This window comes from Heliconius melpomene, chromosome 2 (genome assembly GCF_056956725.1).
Source record: "Heliconius melpomene rosina isolate 202511_hmr_F chromosome 2, ASM5695672v1, whole genome shotgun sequence".
Lineage (NCBI taxonomy): Eukaryota > Metazoa > Arthropoda > Insecta > Lepidoptera > Nymphalidae > Heliconius > Heliconius melpomene.
This window is the reverse complement of record NC_140390.1, coordinates 337,349-352,452: the sequence shown is the minus strand read 5'-3', so window position 1 is coordinate 352,452 and position 15,104 is coordinate 337,349. Positions and strand designations below refer to the sequence as shown.

The window sequence follows — 15,104 nt, the reverse complement described above, 5'->3', positions numbered from 1 at the left end:
CTGTAAATAGTCAAGTCATGTAAAATTTCATAATTATTTAAATATATTTACATGACCTTACTATGCATATTAAATGAATTATAAAACAAATTCTACATTAATTTATTTGTTAGGTATAGTGTAAAGTACTTACGTTAGTAAGTGGTTGTGCACATCGTCACGGTTGGTACCTATACCTATATAGTATACGAGTATTGTCGGCGAGCGTCAGATGTGTGAGAGCTATGAATGCCGGCGTCGATGGAGCGAGGCAAAGTTAAGAGAAGCAATGAAAGCAAATAAAGAGAAACATTGCCCGCACCGTACCTGCCGTGTACCCTGTACCCTGTACCCTGTAGCCTGCACGACGTACGCGCCTGCTGCAGGCAGATTGAACTATAACTAACTGCACTGACATCCGGTAGATTCTCGTACAGCAAAAGAGAAATGCTCATTATTAAAATTGTTTGGTTGAACTTCGATATGAAAATACATAATATAATTGCATAGTCTCAAAATTAAATATTGCATATTCATAAAAATTGTCTGTCTTAATGTAACTTTTTATTGTTTTTTTTTTAAATAAAATAAAAAAAAATAATAGCCTACGTACAAATATAATGTGGTAGACGGTCAGATGAGAGCCGGACTCGCCTATCGAAGGTTCCGTACAATTACCAGGATTATAGATCAACTGAAAGGACAATTTATAAAAATTGCCAAACCTAAGTTTGCGAGCATATAGGTACACTCGGTTTGTATGAAATGAACTATAAATATAAATTTATATGTGAAATACTTTCATATTATTTGAGACCGTCGGGGCGCAGTGGCACAAGGGTGTGACTGAAAACCGAAGTGGAATATTTATTTACATTTATATTTCTATTTCTACGTTCAGATGTCGAGGCAGTGCTATGTTGAGTTGAGTTGAGTGGCACTCAAAACGCAATACCTCCATAATTTGGCAGAAAGTGGCGAACGCAGTATCTTAACACTAGGTTCCCTCTGCCTTCCCTGCGGAATACAACGTAAAACTGATAAACAGATGGAGAGACTGACAACAAAGTGATCCTATAAGGGTCCTGTTTTTTTTTCAAGTACGGAACCCTGAAAATTGTTCAAAAGTGAAGCTTAAATCAAACCGAACAAAATCTAATAAATGCAAGAAAGTACTGACACGGCGTAGTCTATGGATGTGTGCGGGCGAGGCGCCACGCCGGAGGTAAGAGGTAAGTAAAAGAGTGAGCAAGAAATCGAGTGAGCAGTAATTGACTCGGAACAAAGAGACGCTCGCGTCGCCAATAAAAGCTTTTAGCGCGAGACGCGACGCGGAGAGACCTCCGATAGAGACTTGCTTTATTTGCTTCACGTGTGTGCTCGCCCGCCGCGCTAACTAATGATAGGTAGATGATTAGTTTTTAGGGTTTCGTATTTCAAAACGAAATAACGGAACCCTTATAGAATCAGAGATTGGGTGGTGGCATGGATCAAGCCAATGTTACAATGTGCCTTGAATCACACGAATAATCCAGCTGCTACGTGAACACCAGCAGATACGAACATTAATGCATCGTTTTTGCTGCATTTTGTATGAAATTTGCTGCGTAATATAAACTTATAGGGCTCTTCTAGTTTACCAATACTTACGACATTGAGCACGAAACGAGAAATTACAATACAGATAAAGGAATAGAAATCGAAGAAAAGAAATATACCTATAGGCATTTCATACAAAAAAACTTAGGGATACAGTGTGAAGTGAAAATTGCATACAAGACTGCGTTGGCCCCTAAAGTTATTTGTCAACTTTTATAAGTTGTACCCACAATCCTGAAATTGGTACGGAACCTAAGGTGGGCAAACTCGACTCGCATTTGACTGTTTTTTTAAATGTACATCAACAATGCCGTACGTTGTACATGCATGTACAAGCTCGCCGGGCGACTGACTCCGTACCGGCCGGCACTCTCTGTCAGTAAACGCTGTCGCTACAACAATTTACGATCTTTCAAACAGAAATAGATTTGTCTTCAATGTAAAGTCGCAATTAGTCCTATCTCTGTAGATACTTTATTGATAAAGGAATTCTTAGTAAATACTTCACATGATTGTATGCTATTTATAAAATTCCTGTTTTTAGGTGTTTTTGTGAAGTAATTATTCAATTTATTTCCCAAAAATAAATAAATTATAAATAAAAATTGAATACCTTCTAATAACAAAACAGGTGCAACGACATTACAATAACAACAGTGATATATTAGGTACACGCTCGCCGCCCGCGTGACAGGTCGCGGCGTGCTATACGAGTATAGTGCATCCGAGACGCAGCATACTAATCAACTCGTTATGAAGCACAGCTTCGTCTGCAGGAACCGCTCCTACAAACTACGGTGGTGGCCTAGTGAGTACTTGAACACTATTTATGTTTCATAGTGGCTTATGTGTTGCAAATGATTTTAAATTTGTTATAGACTTAAAATATGAATTAAGGACCAATCTTTATTAAAGAGTATTTAATATAATATATAATATTTAATATAGTAGTTAAGTAAGTAGTTATATATATTATTTAATATAATAATTATTTAAACAAGAAGTGTTCACTATTCAGTATATCGTCGGTGCGCCTGCCAAAACCGTTATGTGTATTTTTTTGATTTTTTTTTTATTCGATAAATAGCATTAAAATAATACTCTGCATAGCCTACAAAAACAAATATATTGTTAGCGACATTTCGCGTTAGCAATATGCGAGCGGTATCGATACCCATCACTACGATTCCCACGCGTATAAAACAAGTGCTGAGTCATGCATAACCTAATTTGCGGGTCGGTCGTCGTCTGGGAAGGTGGTTGGTGTCGATACTGTGAGTCCGTTCTATTTTATTACATTAGTTATGTCATTTTATGTTTGAAAAGGTAACGATTGTTAAATTGTTAGTAATTTAGTATTTCTAATTCATTAGAGTGAATTATCAAGGTAGTTTTGAATTATATCAACCCGAGGCCATCCTAACCCTAAATAAATTGTATCATTGGCTTTGAAAAGAGCAACTGTTGAGTTTCTTGCCGGCTCTTCTCAGCAGAACTGCCTTCCGAACCGGTGGTAGCTTCTTGCTTACATATTCATTCGACTAGTCTATTTGAATAAATAATATTTTGAGTTTGAATCATTGTATTTTTTAATATTTACCGCTTCTGATTTCTAATATCAGAAGTGGGATTGAATCTGCCTCACAATTCTTATTTTTGTATAGAAACATTCGTTACTTTTCACTAAAATAACATATGTGTTGCGGCTGTACCTAGTGGTAGTCCTTTGGAATTTTCGAGAAAAAGTAGGCGTCGTGTGTTGTTGTATGTACGTCGAAGTGTGCGCGTAGTGATTCACATTCACGTAGTTCGTAAATACATAGTCGATTATTATTTGAGTACGTATTTGTATATGCCGTAGTCAAGTAGCGCATCCGTGGCATATGTTCCGTACAGCTTACGCACGCCGTCGCAAGAGTAGGTGGCGATCCTACCCTCATTATTATGATATGAAGAACGTGTTAAGTTCGTATAACGTAAGTGCGACATGATCGTACATGTTGTAATTGATCGATATTAAGAAAAATAACATTTACTTTGTAGTGGGTAGGTAGAAGATATGGTCGTTGCGCTTGCCAAAACCGTTATGTGTTTTTAGTCAAGTTTTCAGGAGAGACAAAAAACTATCTTATTTATTAAATAATAACTTTATCAAAAAATTATAAATGCAATATTTGATGCACATATCAGAATTGTCTTGTAACCACCATTTCTTACAAGTGAAAAATATGCACATATCAGTTTTGTAAAAGAACATAATCGGATTTATTTAGTGTTATTATGAGGATAACAAAAATGTATTAAACTTAAAACAAATATGTATACTAATGATTAGTAATGATAAACGTAAGGAATTGTGGTTTGGCGCTTTTTTACATGAAAATGGTTAATCTGATAACGATAAAACAGTACGGTACGTTATATTAGTCCTATGGTTATTAATACTAATAATAATTAACAAAAAAATGTTGAAACTCGAAGGGTTGTTAGAAAGTGGTTAGAAAAGGTTTATAGATAGACTAAGCCTTTAATGTTTATCCCTTAAATAACTAGGTAAATTTGAAGTAAATAAAAAGCGAATTCAATAAGTATTGCAATGAACTTTATCAAGATAACTAAAACTAAATTTAAGTAACACATTCGCTTTCGTGCCGCACATATAAATGGACGTATTTATCGTTACTACAGTACATCTCTTTGCCTCGAACTCGAACTGGATGATCACGTTCAGCTGTCTGAAATTAAGTTCAGCTAAAAAGCTGTTAGGCGAGCTCTGTCTTCTTTGGTCATCCACAAGTCGAGTGGGTCAGATGACATCTCTCCTTTAGTGCTGTCACCTGTGCTAATGGGTCTGTTTTGGCACTCTTATTCAATCGGTATAGTTTCAGACTTGTGGAAGAGCGCTCTTATCCACCCGATCTCCAAGAAAGGCGATGGTTCCGATCCATCTAACTACAGGCCTATTGCCACCCTGGATCTTGAATGTTATGGAGAGCATTATCAATGGCCAGCTTTTGATTTAACTGGAGAATCACTGATTGATTAACGACAGTCAATATGGCTTCCGCCATGGTCGCTCAACCAGTGACCTTCTGGTTTACCTAATCCACCGGTAGGCTACGGCTATTAAAAGCAAGGAATAGGGTCTGGCAGTTAGTTTGGACATGGCGAAGGTCTTCGATCGCGTGTGGCATGAGGCGCTCCTTGCAATACGGCTTTCCGAGGCTTTCCTATGGCTTTCCGAGTGTTTATGCAAGTGGATCGCTAGCTGTCTCACTGGGTGCAGCCTCAAGTTAACTGTTGACGGTTTTTGCTTGGAGTACATGCCCGTGAACGCTGTTCCCCAAGGCTGTGTGCTGTCCCCTACGCTGTTTCTTCAGATTATCAATGACATGTTAGAGGATTCTAAAATGTGCGTTCTTCTTGTTTTGGTATGCTTTTTCTTTCTTTGTGTACCTCATATTCTTCTAGTGACAAATTTTCTCTAAATACGGTGCACATGTCAAATTAAAACTTTATCAGCTTCCAATTTAATGTAAATAGTTCTCTTTATTGTATCCTCCTCATTTTTCTGGCTTCACTTTTTAATCGACTTCAGTGAAGAGGACGTTATCAAGTCGAGTGTATTTTTTTTATATTTGTTACCTCAGAACTTTTGACTGGTCTTTACTTTGATTTGGTCTATTTCTGACAATTTTATCCATGACAAAATCATATAAGTCTTAAATTTGCATTAAGTATGTGCGCAGCAAATGGAAGAATAACTCAATATCATGCTAACCGATTTCAATGATTCTTTTTTTATTGGAAAGGATACACTTCAAGGATAGTTTGATGAGAGTTTGGTTATGTTCTAATTATGGGATCCAGTGGAAGTCGGTTTTTTTAAATTGTTATACTTATTGTGTACTTCAAACATGTGTGTCGTGCACTTGCTCTGCAGTAATGATTAAACTTGAAAACCATTCTCACAGGCTTCTTACAGAAGCTGACATACAAGAAGGATTTCTTGGTTTACTTTCAGAAGATGATTCTGGTTTGGTGGCATACAATTTCTTAACCCATGTATTAAAAGTATCGTTAGTTAAGTGTCTTCTACAATTGTATTAAATACGTCTTTCCTATAACTCTCTCGTATTAAAGTCGCGCTTTTTTTATTGTTGTATATTTCATCAATATCCATCTCCTTTAAATTTTCTCCAGCTTGTTTATCTAGTATGAAGTGACCAGTTCCGAGTTCGGCTGACTTCCGGCTTACAAATTCTCCAGTAGCTTTATCTAGGTACAAATGAGTCGTATTTTCAACCAATACTTTACCTGCTCGCTCTGAATCTGCTATTTCCATCGGCAGTCGCTGAGATTTGAGCTCTGTCTCATTATATACCGATAAGGTAGAAGTGGAAGGGACATACTCAACCTGATCCTCCAAAAGTTCTGTACCAAAAAAATCTGTAGCACAAGGCTCGAGTGACGATTCCCCTTAATGTATTACATTACATTATGAATTTATTAAATTTATGAAATTACATTATGAATGTAATAACATTTCGCATCGGATCATTGCTGCTGGGTCATAACTGCACATAACGAATTTGTCATTGCCAAAAATAAAAATGAAGTGCACATATCGATTTTGTTAAATCGACTTCCAGGCGGAAATACTATATATTTGTTTTTGTAGGCTATGCAGAGTACTATTTTAATGCTATTTATCGAATACACATAACGGATTTGGCAGGCGCACCGATATTCAGTATCGCGCGATAGTCACCAACCAGCAATAGGATGATTTTATTTTATATTGCATTCTTATTTTAAAATAAACCGACTTGCAAATGTACTCATAATTATCGTCACTTAGATAGACTTGTTTTGTTTAGTTACGTTTGCTTAAGTAATTTGATTCAGGTATGGTCAGGTTAGGCCGAGTCAAAATAAAATAGAACCATTGATTAAGTAGCCAGTACAAAATTGATAAATAGGTGCATAGGTTTCTCAGTCTAATAGGATGTTTCTGCCGGATATTTATTCCTAATTATGTAATTAAAACATACAAATTATAACTTGACAAGTGACAACAAGTTTATGAGTGTTGTAAATATGGGCAAGAATAGTTTGATTCTTGCATACATCATAAAGTCGCGTAAATAATTCTCAATCTGCGAAGTTCGTCGTCACCTTGTGTCATAGATAACAAACTGGCGAATTAAATGACAATTAACGTCGAGCTCAACTGTACTTAAATCTTGTGATGGAGCTCGCGGGGTGTCATTGTAGGTACATATCTAAAATACACAATCTGCGCAGGAGTCAACGCGTACTTGTCGGTGTCATAGACACCGATTCGATTGACTGAGAAGAAATCTGTTATAAAAGCCTACTGTTTGAACTTGTTCTTTATTTTTGTGTTATTGTTTAATGCAATGGTTGAAGGGCTACATGTTAAATGACAGATTGCAGAAATATACTGATAATTACTTTCTTTACTTATGCATTTTCAGTTTAGTTCTTCATTTGTGGCATTTCTAGCGTGTCAGTTGAACATAATTCACTTCAACTATGTCACGTTGTATGGAAAACCCAAAAGGAAAATTGACCGACAGAACAAGAGATAGCTGTACACAATTAAAGAATACATGTAATAAGAGATGGAATAAAAATGTACTCTACACCTATAACGAAACAAACAAATATTTAGAGTTTTTACAGAAAAAATATTTTATATGAGTGTTAATTTATATTTTCAGATTAATAATTTAATTTTGTTATGTTGTAGTGAATACAAAAAATATCTAAAGTACTAAATACAAACATCAACTGAGACTGAACGTTTACGAACGTCTCTATGTTTAGAGGCTAAGGGGACCTTACGAGGAAGGGCATCATATAAGAGACGAGCTATTGTAAGACAGGATTAATGAATTTTATTGAAATATCAAAATCAATTTTGTATTACATGTTACTGCTGAATGACAATGTGATATTTAGTAAAGCGATGTTGGTCCTCTTGCTAATTACCTGGATGTCACGTTATTAGACTAGCTAATATGAGTATGCTGTACTTGCAGCTCAGATGGAGATACTTACTCTAGCAGCAGGGCATGCGTTACTTGACGCTTGTCTTGTCTTAAGGACGCATAGGGTGTCCAGGCTATACGTGGCTAAAAGAGATTGACCAGCCGTAGTAATTTGATGACTACGATCTACATGATTTGCCTCACTATTTCACATCTATGATACTGTATGCCTCAATACGTGTGACTACGGTCATCGTATTGGGAAGCTTCACACGTTTGAATATGTTCTGCGTGTGGAATGAGCTCGTACGTTGGAAGACGTTCTGCGTACGAGTGGGTCAAATAAGAGACCATGTTTCACATCCACGATACATCTCTACGTGTATCTGCTCGCCTTGCGCGACGCTTCTCTACGTGTCTGCTCGCCTTGCGCGATGCGTCTCGACTTGTCTCTGCTCGTCTTGCGTGTTGCGTCTCTACGTATCTCTGCTCGCCTTGCGCGATGCGTCTCTACGTGTCTCTGCTCGCCTTGCGCGACACTTCTCTACGTGTCTGCTCGCCTTGCGCGACGCGTCTCTAGGTGTCTCTGCTCGTCTTGCGCGACGCGTCTCTACGTGTATCTGCTCGCCTTGCGCGACGCTTCTCTACGTGTCTGCTCGTCTTGCGCGACGCGTCTCTACGTGTATCTGCTCGCCTTGCGCGACGCTTCTCTACGTGTATCTGCTCGTCTTGCGCGACGCGTCTCTACGTGTATCTGCTCGCCTTGCGCGACGCTTCTCTACGTGTCTGCTCGCCTTGCGCGATGCGTCTCGACTTGTCTCTGCTCGTCTTGCGTGTTGCGTCTCTACGTATCTCTGCTCGCCTTGCGCGATGCGTCTCTACGTGTCTCTGCTCGCCTTGCGCGACACTTCTCTACGTGTCTGCTCGCCTTGCGCGACGCGTCTCTAGGTGTCTCTGCTCGTCTTGCGCGACGCGTCTCTACGTGTATCTGCTCGCCTTGCGCGACGCTTCTCTACGTGTCTGCTCGTCTTGCGCGACGCGTCTCTACGTGTATCTGCTCGCCTTGCGCGACGCTTCTCTACGTGTATCTGCTCGTCTTGCGCGACGCGTCTCTACGTGTATCTGCTCGCCTTGCGCGACGCTTCTCTACGTGTCTGCTCGCCTTGCGCGATGCGTCTCGACTTGTCTCTGCTCGTCTTGCGTGTTGCGTCTCTACGTATCTCTGCTCGCCTTGCGCGATGCGTCTCTACGTGTCTCTGCTCGCCTTGTGCGACACTTCTCTACGTGTCTGCTCGCCTTGCGCGACGCGTCTCTAGGTGTCTCTGCTCGTCTTGCGCGACGCGTCTCTACGTGTATCTGCTCGCCTTGCGCGACGCTTCTCTACGTGTCTGCTCGTCTTGCGCGACGCGTCTTTACGTATCTCTGCTCGACTTGCGCGACGCGGCTCTACACATCTCTGCTCGCCTCATGCGACGCATCTCTGCATGGATCCCGATAGGCGTATCCTCAAAATATTTCTTTACTATTTATCTTTTTAATATTGGAATTTAAAAATTCAAGTAAAAGTTTGAGTGACATTTTTGTTACGACGATGTATGATCGTTTTTCAAAGCGAAGTAATTTTATCTCTATTGCAAAAGATTTTGTGTCGTGGCCCCTATTTTATATGAGGAATGACAGAATATGCAACGACGGGGGTACATTGATGTGATTAATTAAGAGCTTGTTTCTCGTACAGATCATAACGACCACAACCCTGACGATACCGCTGAACCCTCAGGTGCATCTAGTAGCTGCGTCTGAAGACAGCGATCAAAGTTCCTTACTGAGGAACTCCCAACGAGAGTTTTCAATGACGCCGAGGACGACGTCCCGTCAGGAGAGGCCGTGTTAGCGACATTTCGCGTTAGCGATATGCGAGCGGTATCGATACCCATCACTACGATTCCCACGCGTATAAAACAAGTGCTGAGTCATGCATAACCTAATTTGCGGGTCGGTCGTCGTCTGGGAAGGTGGTTGGAGTCGATACTGTGAGTCCGTTCTATTTTATTACATTAGTTATGTCATTTTATGTTTGAAAAGGTAACGATTGTTAAATTGTTAGTAATTTAGTATTTCTAATTCATTAGAGTGAATTATCAAGGTAGTTTTGAATTATATCAACCCGAGGCCATCCTAACCCTAAATAAATTGTATCATTGGCTTTGAAAAGAGCAACTGTTGAGTTTCTTGCCGGCTCTTCTCAGCAGAACTGCCTTCCGAACCGGTGGTAGCTTCTTGCTTACATATTCATTCGACTAGTCTATTTGAATAAATAATATTTTGAGTTTGAATCATTGTATTTTTTAATATTTACCGCTTCTGATTTCTAATAATATAGTATTTCCGCCTGGAAGTCGATTTAACAAAATCGATATGTGCACTTCATTTTTATTTTTGGCAATGACAAATTCGTTATGTGCAGTTATGACCCAGCAGCAATGATCCGATGCGGAATGTTATTACATTATGTAATGTAATACATTAAGGGGAACCGTCACTCGAGCCTTGTGCTACAGATTTTTTTGGTACAGAACTTTTGGAGTATCAGGTTGAGTATGTCCCTTCCACTTCTACCTTATCGGTATACCTATAATGAGACAGAGCTCAAATCTCAGCGACTGCCGATGGAAATAGCAGATTCAGAGCGAGCAGGTAAAGTATTGGTTGAAAATGCGATCAACTCATTTGTACCTAGATAAAGCTACTGGAGAATTTGTAAGCCGGAAGTCAGCCGAACTCGAAACTGGTCACTTCATACTAGATAAACAAGCTGGAGAAAATTTAAAGGAGATGGATATTGATGAAATATACAACAATAAAAAAAGCGCGACTTTAATACGAGAGAGTTATAGGAAAGGCGAAATACTAGTTATCTCTCTTTTATTACTTTGTAGGGAACATTACTTATTCTAAATTAATATTATTACATTTACTAAAATCATCCGCACGCAGCGCATTGGAACAACTCAAACCTGTTCCGAGTTTTTTGTTATGCGTGCCGTAGGCTGCTAGCCAGCATCGCCACGTTTAAAGAGTCGGCTAGAATCGCTTGCGATATTCACTTGTGTATCCATTGCTCTCTTAGCTTGCATTCAATTCTCAACCTTAACTTCTTGCTATTACGTGCTAGTTTAGCTTGTATTTTCTATTGGTATTTATTTAAATTTCTTTATTTCCTTCTGTGATTATTTTCTCTTCACGTATCTGTGAGTTAAATAAATTTGGACAATTTCTCCACAAAATTTGGATTTTTAATTTTACTCATTTAGTGTAAAATAAATAAGATCATATTAAATAGTGGTATCACATCTCAACCGCTATATTGGTGACCCCTAAATTGGTGAGCACTACAATAAATACCTACGTTTACTGCTGGCAAGAAGATTTAAAACGGCAGGAGGCCATTTTAACGACCTTGGCAAGTGACCTCTGATACAAGATGGAGGACGCGACTACATCCAACGTGTGCAGAATTGGCGTGCGTATTCCACCATTCTGGCCGGAAGAACCAGCCCTTTGGTTTTCACAAATTGAAGGTCAGTTTGCTTTATCTAATATAACAAGTGATACTACAAAATTTTATTACGTTGCCGCTCAGTTAGATAATCAATTTGCTGTCGAGGTGAAGGATATTATCATTTCTCCTCCCGAGACGGATAAATACATCACTCTTAAAACGCAACTGATTAAAAGATTGTCTGCGTCTCAAGAAAAGAAAGTGATGCTGTTGCTGAGGCACGAGCAGCTAGGTGATCGCAAGCCATCACAGTTTCTGCGATACATGCAAGATCTTGCGGGTTCATCTGTCCCCAAGGATTTTTTAAAAACATTATGGTCGAGTAGGTTACCACAAAACATTCAAACGGTTATAGCTTCACAGCCTGATCTGCCTATCGAAAAATTAGCTGACCTGGCAGACAAAGTGCATGAGATAGCACCCTCATCACCACAGGTCGCAAGCACATCTGCGATGGCCACACCCCCTGCATCCTCCATGTTGGAAGAAATGGCCAAGCAGATCCAACTCCTGACCAAGCAGGTATCGGAACTCTCGACCCAGGTACGTCACAACTCGGTCTCATCAAAATTTAAAGAGCGTTCCCGGAGCCATTCCAGACATCGCAGGAAGTCGACTACCCGGCAAAAATGTTGGTACCATTTTAAATTTGGTTCAAATGCTAAAAAATGTGTGCAGCCATGTAATTACGGAGAGTCGGAAAACTCTCTGGGCAGCCGGAAGTAGCGGCCAACGTCTGCCCTTTACCTACAGGCCGTCTTTTCATTACCGACCGTATTTCAAAAATGCTTTTCCTCATTGATACTGGCTCGGATCTCTGCGTTTTTCCACGGTTGGCTACCAAGGCGCCCTGTACCAAGACAAAGTATGAACTTATGGCGGCGAACGGTACAGTCATTCATACTTACGGTCCTACATTGTTACACTTAGACCTAGGACTAAAGCGTACTTTCACCTGGAAATTTACCATCGCTGATGTTTCAAAGCCCATTATCGGCGTAGATTTTTTGATATTTTACAATCTTCTTGTAGATTGCAGATGTCAGCGACTCGTCGATGGAAATACCACTCTGTCAGTGCAAGCAATAAAAGAAAATATCTCCGATGACCTTGCGTCAGTCAAAGCCATTTCGGGAGAATCAAAATACCATCAGCTGCTTCATGAGTTTCCAGAGGTAACGAGACCATCAGGTACGTCTTCCTTACCTAAGCATAATACCGTGCATTACATCAAAACCATTCCCGGACCACCGGTTACCAGTAGACCTCGTCGTTTAGACCCAGTTAGACTGAAAGCAGCCAAAAAAGAATTTGACGATATGCTGTCACAGGGAACTGCCCGCTCCTCTAACAGTTCGTGGTCGTCCGCTCTGCACTTAGTTAAGAAGAAGGACGACGGATGGAGACCATGTGGTGATTATAGAGCACTCAATGCTCGCACAGTACCTGACAGGTATCCGATACGCCATATCCAGGATTTTTCTTACCAACTCTCTGGTTGTTCAGTATTTTCAACTATCGATCTAGTCAAGGCGTACAATCAAATACCAGTACACGTCAATGATATCCACAAAACAGCCATTACAACTCCTTTTGGACTTTTCGAGTTCCCGTACATGACCTTCGGACTGCGCAATGCAGCACAAACCTTTCAGAGGTTCATGGACGAAGTGCTACGTGATTTTGATGATTTTTGTTTTGGTTACTTAGACGACATTTTGGTATTTTCCAGTTCTGAAGAACAACATCAGCGCCACATCAGACTACTCTTCACCAGGCTCAAAGAGTATGGTGTTTTGATAAACACATCCAAGTGTGTCTTCGGGCAGCGACAGGTAAAATTTCTTGGTTACCTAGTGTCAGATTCTGGGACTCAACCTTTAGAGACGAACGTAAAGAGCATACAGGAGTGCAATGTGCCGAAAACTGCTAAGGAATTACGACGTTTCCTCGGTATGTTCAATTTTTATCGGCGTTTTATTCCCGACGCCGCAAATATCCAAGCACCATTAGATGCTGCGCTTCTAGGACCTAAGATGAAAGGAGCTAAGCCGATCACTATGACACCGGAGATGATGGAAGCCTTTCAAAAATGTAAGACTTGTTTATCTCAAGCCACATTACTGGCTCACCCAGATCCTTCTGCAGAGCTAGCTATTGCCACTGATGCTTCTGATGTCGGAATTGGAGCAGTTCTTCAACAACGTGTTAATAACGTATGGCAACCTCTTGGTTTCTTTTCTAAAAAATTAACATCTGCGCAGAAGAAGTATAGTCCTTACGACAGAGAACTGTTAGCCATTTATGAAGCCATTAAATATTTTCGACACATGGTTGAGGCTCGAAACTTCGTGATTCACACGGATCATAAACCTCTCACATATGCATTCAACATTAACAGGGAGAAATGCTCACCGCGCCAATATCGGTACTTTGATTATATTTCTCAGTTCACAACTATTATTCAATACTTACCAGGACGTTTGAATGTAGTGGCTGATACTCTGTCACGACTGGAAGAGGTGAGTCGATCTATCGATTACCAGGCTCTAGCACTTGCTCAAGATACTGATCCTGAACTGCTAGGTCTGCTTCAAAAAGGCTCATCGTTAAAACTGGCTAAGGTAGATTTGCCAGACTCTAACCATAAGTTATACTGTGACGTATCAATGTCTTCTCCGCGCCCGTTCATTACTGAGAAGTTTCGCCGACAAGTTTTTGAAACTTTACACAGCTTGAGCCATCCTGGTAGGACAGCTACAGTGCGGCTGGTTACACAGAGATTCGTATGGCCAGGGATTCGCAAAGACTGTAGAGAGTGGACACGAGAGTGTGTACTTTGTCAAAAGGGCAAAGTTCACCGTCATACCCTTGCTCCCTTATCCTCAATTCCAACTCCTACATCGAGGTTTGCACACATCCACCTCGACATCGTCGGACCTTTAACTATTTCGTCTGATTTCAGATATTGCCTTACTGTCATCGACCGTTTCACACGATGGCCTGAGGCATTCCCACTTAAGGACATCACAGCTGATTCCTGTGCTGCCGCTCTTCTCTCTGGTTGGATAGCAAGATTTGGTTGCCCTCTTCGAATTACAACCGATAGGGGTCGGCAATTCGAGTCGCATCTCTTCAAGGCACTATCAGCCATGGTTGGTGCACATCACTTTACGACTACTTCGTATCATCCAGCTTCCAACGGCTTGATCGAGAGACTCCATCGGCAGCTGAAGGCAGCTATCATGTGCCAACCCTCTTCGACCTGGACAGAAGCACTTCCGTTAGTGCTGCTGGGCATCCGTAGCGCTTGGAAGGATGACATTCAGGCTTCAGCGGCTGAGCTGGTCTACGGGGAGCCCCTTCGACTTCCAGGGCAATTTCTTGCACCCTCGGAGGATTACAGGACAGCAGATATCACAAATCTGGTCACTCGTCTTCGTGCTGGTATGGCACGACTCTCACCGAAGCCCACGTCATGGCATAGGACAGGTCCTTTTTATATGCCAGCTGACCTTGCAGAGACAACACATGTTTTTTTACGGCAGGACCACGTCCGCAAGCCACTGGAACCACCTTATGCAGGCCCATACAAGGTTCTCAAGAGGACTCCTAAATATTTCAAAATAGACATATGTGGTAAGCCTAATAACGTTAGTGTGGACAGGATCAAGCCCGCATATGTTACGCGAGAGGCCGTTCCTGCATCAAAGAGGATAATAACAGCACCAAAGGCTATCTCTCAATCTGACGTGGAGCAGACACTTGAGAGGCGGACAAGAAGCGGAAGAAGAGTCAAGTTTCCAGACTACTATCGCCCTTAACCAGGTCTCTGGGGGGGAGTACTGTAGGGAACATTACTTATTCTAAATTAATATTATTACATTTACTAAAATCATCCGCACGCAGCGCATTGGAACAACTCAAACCTGTTCCGAGTTTTTTGT

At 40.7% G+C, this 15,104-nt stretch overlaps 1 protein-coding gene across 1 annotated transcript; it reads left to right on the top strand.

Moving 5' to 3' along the window:
• Nucleotides 1-11,079: 11,079 nt before the first annotated feature.
• LOC146540222 (uncharacterized) lies at nucleotides 11,080-11,883 on the top strand. The gene has a single exon (XM_085204714.1). It carries the CDS (start codon nucleotides 11,080-11,082, stop codon nucleotides 11,881-11,883), a length of 804 nt encoding a protein of 267 aa, XP_085060840.1.
• The last annotated feature ends 3,221 nt before the right edge of the window (nucleotides 11,884-15,104 follow it).

Bases quoted from the DNA above. Each gene is read 5' to 3' on its own strand.
- LOC146540222 (XM_085204714.1), top strand. From the start codon at position 11,080: ATGGAGGACGCGACTACATCCAACGTGTGCAGAATTGGCGTGCGTATT.